At 35.6% G+C, this 4874-nt stretch overlaps 1 protein-coding gene across 1 annotated transcript; it reads left to right on the forward strand.

Moving 5' to 3' along the window:
- Positions 1-771: 771 nt before the first annotated feature.
- On the forward strand, positions 772-3630 carry LOC132170071 (cysteine-rich receptor-like protein kinase 10). The gene is made up of 7 exons (XM_059580981.1): positions 772-1555; positions 1668-1784; positions 1862-2049; positions 2151-2361; positions 2475-2712; positions 2805-2955; positions 3337-3630. The coding sequence occupies exons 1-7, from the start codon at positions 772-774 to the stop codon at positions 3628-3630; spliced, it is 1983 nt and encodes a 660-aa protein (XP_059436964.1).
- The last annotated feature ends 1244 nt before the right edge of the window (positions 3631-4874 follow it).

A 4874-nucleotide genomic window follows, 5' to 3' on the forward strand; every position in this document is an offset into this window, starting at 1 on the left:
AAAATGATTTGGCACTTGGGGGTGGCCGATCCACCCCCAAGGCCCATGGGGTGGCTTCGTCCGAAGCCACCCCTAAGGGCTGGCCCCCCAACTAATTTTTTTATTTTTTATTTTTTTATTTTTTTTATTATTATTATTTTTTATTAATGAGACATATATTTCATTTATAGCTTCAGGATCTCTCTAGAGAGATTATGACCATTAGAGATTCTAACGATTAACCGGATATTTTCCGATACAAAATAGAATGGAAAGGATCCTATTCCCACTCGCTATGGGCCTCTCTCAATTGATATTTCTAGCCGAATTGAAGTGTCCCAATCATGAACACCTTCCATGAATCTCTACAGCTCCCACCAATCTTTTGTTAATTGACTAAAATTGTTTTGACCCACTTTCAAACTCTCTTTTGATTGCCATAAGACATCCCAGAAACTACATAATACAAATATAGTAGAATAAGCAAATATATTTGTGGCCCATATTTTGTAGAGAAATGTGGCCCCTACATTGCTGTCGTCTGGCGTCTTCCGATAGTTATATGAAAACTCCTGCTCCTTTACAAGAGTTGAATCTTAGAATAACGCGGTTTACTTGATTTTGACATAAGCATTTTTCGAAGAAATTACCCTTTTGATTGAATGATTACAAGACTCCAAAAATGGAATATTTTGGCTCATAGACTAAGGTATAGCAGAAACAGAAACTCCTTCAGCTACCATATTGAGAGATTTGGCCATTATCATAGTATACAAGTCCTCAAAGTAAAATATGATTCACTCCCATATTGTTCCACAAGTTATTCGACTGTTTATGCTTTATCTTTTCCTCACCCTCCTCTGCAATCTGGCCTATGCCGAACCCCCGTATCCCAATTGTTCAGCAACTAGTAACTATGAAGGTAATATTACATTATTTCAGAACAATCTCCGAGATGTCCTCTTTTCTTTACCCTTGAATGCTTCTGTTTCCAAATTCTATAATTCCTCCAAAGGAAATGACCCAGATGGAGTTTATAGTCTTTACATGTGCCTCGACTATGTTCCTAATGAAACCTGCCAGACATGCATAACAACCGCTACAAAAGACATTTTGAGACTTTGTCCAAACAGAACAGAAGCAGTTGTATGGGAGGAGGTATGCCAGTTGCGTTTCTCCAACAAAAATTTCTTCGGCCAATTGAATGTCGCAGGAAACTATATTGGCCTAGAAAACATGCAAAAAATTGCAGAACCAGAACTATTCAAATCTGTTGTGAACGAGACATTGAATAATCTTACTAAGAGGGCAGCTTTCAATCTTTCACCCAACATGTATGCTACTGGGGAAGTACCCTTTCAAGATAAGACAATATTTGCTCTAGTGCAGTGCACCAGAGACTTATCCGCTGATGGGTGTAATTCATGTCTTCAGAGAGCCATAACAGATGTTTTAACTTGCTGCTATTTCTCTGTTGGTGCTAGACTTCCTAGTCGTAGTTGCTACTTGAGGTATGAGCTATATAACTTCTATAACGGATCTGGAGCTTCCAGTTCAACTAATGAGCAAGGAGGAAGTAAGTATTTGTCAACAACACTACTTTTTTTTAACACAAATTACTTTGATTATAGTATTAATTCGTATGTGGTAATCAATAATGAACTCTGAATGATTGCTTTCAAATGCAGGCAGTGGATGGACAACATGGATGATGGTAATCCTTGCAGTTGTATCAGCATGCTTGGTGATTGCACTTCTGGGTTCCTGCATCTTTTGCCTTATGACGAGGAAAAAAGCTAAAAAAGGTAAAGACGACTTCTTATAGCAGCAAGTTTTTGTAATTCTGTTTTCACCATTGAGACTGCCATTCTTTTCTATTCAGGGGAAAGAGAAATTATATTTAGTCAACAAGCAAATGTCTCAAACTTCCAACACACCAATTTTCAAGGAAGATATGATCCGAACGCTCAGGAATCCCCTCATATTGATTTGGCATCTTTACTAGCAGCTACCAACAACTTTTCTGATTCAAATAAGCTTGGGCAAGGTGGTTTTGGCCCAGTTTACAAGGTTATCATTGAAAATAACCTATTCCTATTTATGTTAATGATCAGGAAAATGTTGATTCGCCTTTTTTATGTTAATCAGGAAAAGGAAATTAACTTTTGCAGGGTATACTATGTGATGGAAAGGAAGTAGCAGTTAAGAGGCTCTCTTACTGTTCAGAGCAGGGTTTAGAGGAATTCACAAATGAAGTCCTATTAATAATGAAGCTTCAACACAAAAATCTTGTCAGGCTACTAGGGTTCTGCACAGAGCGAGAAGAAAAGCTGCTTGTTTATGAATTCATGCCCAACAGCAGCCTAGATGTCATTCTCTTTGGTTCATTAATTTCTTCCCCACTCTTTTTGTTGTTTTAATGGGACTCGAATCAACTTTGTAAACATTCAGGCATAGAATAATGAATTGAATTACTTTCAACTTTTAATGGTTAGATCCAAGGAGACGTGCACAACTCAATTGGAGCAGAAGACTTAATATAATAAGTGGAATTGCACGGGGAACTCTTTATCTTCACGAGGATTCTCGACTTAGAATCATTCATAGAGACCTAAAAGCTAGCAATGTATTGTTAGACTACGACATGAATCCTAAGATCTCAGACTTTGGAATGGCAAGGATCTTTACGGGTAGTGAAGGTGAAGCTAATACTGCTAAAATAGTTGGAACATAGTAAGTACATGCATTTAAGATTAGTGTGCCTTTGTTTATTTAATTATATATATGTTAACTTATTATTATTATTTTTAATATGCTTTGAATAGTGGATACATGGCCCCAGAGTATGCTATGGAAGGATTATATTCCATTAAGTCGGATGTTTTTAGCTTTGGAGTACTCTTGCTTGAGATCATAACAGGAAGAAGAAATGCCGGCTTCCATAGGTCAAAACGTGCTCCTAGCCTCCTAGCATATGTAAGGTTTTGTTTGGCTAAAGTCTAGTCTATACTTTTAGAGTTGATACTAAGTAGAAGTGGCAAATCGTGTTAGCAAGTTATATCGAAGCATGAGTATAATATTATATAAGTTAATCATACTCTGACCTATTTAATTATATGGGTCAGACCCCTTACCTCTAAATTGTTAATTTCGTGTTGAATCTTAGGTTGTGTCAAAATGGGTATATGAATATATATCTTAATTTTAATCAGACCCATTTAATTAAATAAGTTAAATTGCTTAAGCTTAACTAACTAATTTCGTGTTTAATACATATTGAGTTCATAAATCGTGTAAAAATTAGTCAGACCTAATACTGGGTCAAAAATTGTCTAAACGCATTAAATAATGGTGCAGGCATGGCAATTATGGAACGAAGGGAAAGCATTAGAGATGATGGATCCTTTATTGAATGACTCATGCTATCCAGATGAATTTCTAAAATACATTCATATTGGATTGCTGTGTGTTCAAGAAGATGCAAATGATAGACCAACCATGTCTTCTGTTGTAGTAATGTTGCGAAATGAAAGTATAACTCTTTCCCAACCTCAACGACCTGCGTTTTTTGTCGGAAGATTCACTGATCACTATGAAACAAGTCACGACTCTATCAACGGTTTATCGGTTTCCAATATTGGGCCTCGGTGATGGAACCCATAAGCGGATTTGAAACTTCATTAATGCCTTATCTTGTGTGCAGTACATCAATATGTGTTTGTATTTGCATGTAATTAAGTTAATTAACCTCTATAATATTATTTTATAATATATGTATTTGCACGTGTAATATTTAATTTGTTAGATCCAATGGTCAATGAAAGTGATTTCAAAGTTTGTCTTCACCTTGAATTCCAGATAAAGACTCCTAATATTCCACGTCAATTGTCAAGGTTAATACATCATTAATTAACTTGTGAGAACACGCCAAAGACTTTAAAAATTCCAATAAGGATTGCCAAAAAGGACAGGTGTGGCCCTGCTGCTTCCAGCAGCTTGAGGTGCAGGATTGAGCATGCATGCAGACCTCGCACTTGTCTTAATTACGTGTAATTGAACAATTGGCTGAAGGGAAAATGCCAAGAATTATTTTCTTGATATATCTCAATTTGTAATTCTTATGGGTAGCTCAATCGCCTGTAAATCATCCCTCATGAAGTTGAGGTTATTAATTCGAATCATCTACCCTTCTCTTGTGTTGACATGTAAAAAAAAAATAAAGAAAAAAAAGATATATCTCAATTTATTTCTAAAATAAATTAATTTTTTTTTTGAGGAAAAATAAAATAAATTAATAGAACTTGAATATATTACAGCTTTAATTACGTACACCTGATTCTTAAAGGTCATACCGTAAGGTTTAAAGGTAGAATAAACAACAAACAAAGAATTCAACTTATATTATACCCACCGAAAAAAAAAAAAAAAAAATCAACTTATAATAAAGAGTAAACATCTTTATAAGTCCCTGTACAAGGGATTAATTAGGTGACAATATTATTTATCAATACTAATAAATTAATAATGTCTTTCATTCATTGAGGACTAAATAATTAGTATATTTTGTCTTTAATAAATAGTTTAATCAACTGAAAATCATGCTTCATAAAACAGTAATCATTTCTCTATAAACCCTTTAAGCCCTTTCACTGTAAAACCTGCTCATGAAGTGGACATCCTCCTTAGCCATTTATCTAGCCCTTCCCCCTCATCCCATTGGATTGGAAATGCTTGTGGAGTTTAAAACTGCAGCATAGGTTGAAACATATTTTTTGGAAGATCACATGGACCATCCTCTTGGTGTCATCCTCAAGACCCTAACTGATGCAATGGTGCAAGCCACAGTCTGGGTTACTGGGTGGGAGTCGGGGTTTGTTGAAACTTTGATGAGAGAA

Source organism: Corylus avellana, chromosome ca2, assembly GCF_901000735.1.
Source record: "Corylus avellana chromosome ca2, CavTom2PMs-1.0".
In the NCBI taxonomy this organism is placed as follows: domain Eukaryota; kingdom Viridiplantae; phylum Streptophyta; class Magnoliopsida; order Fagales; family Betulaceae; genus Corylus; species Corylus avellana.

What these genes read in the sequence shown, in the direction of transcription:
- LOC132170071 (XM_059580981.1), top strand. Translation starts at nt 772, where the DNA reads ATGATTCACTCCCATATTGTTCCACAAGTTATTCGACTGTTTATGCTT. An exon ending in AACTAATGAGCAAGGAGGAA is followed by an intron (nt 1,556 to 1,667) that starts GTAAGTATTTGT and finishes TTTCAAATGCAG; the next exon opens with GCAGTGGATGGACAACATGG. An exon ending in GCTAAAATAGTTGGAACATA is followed by an intron (nt 2,713 to 2,804) that starts GTAAGTACATGC and finishes TGCTTTGAATAG; the next exon opens with TGGATACATGGCCCCAGAGT.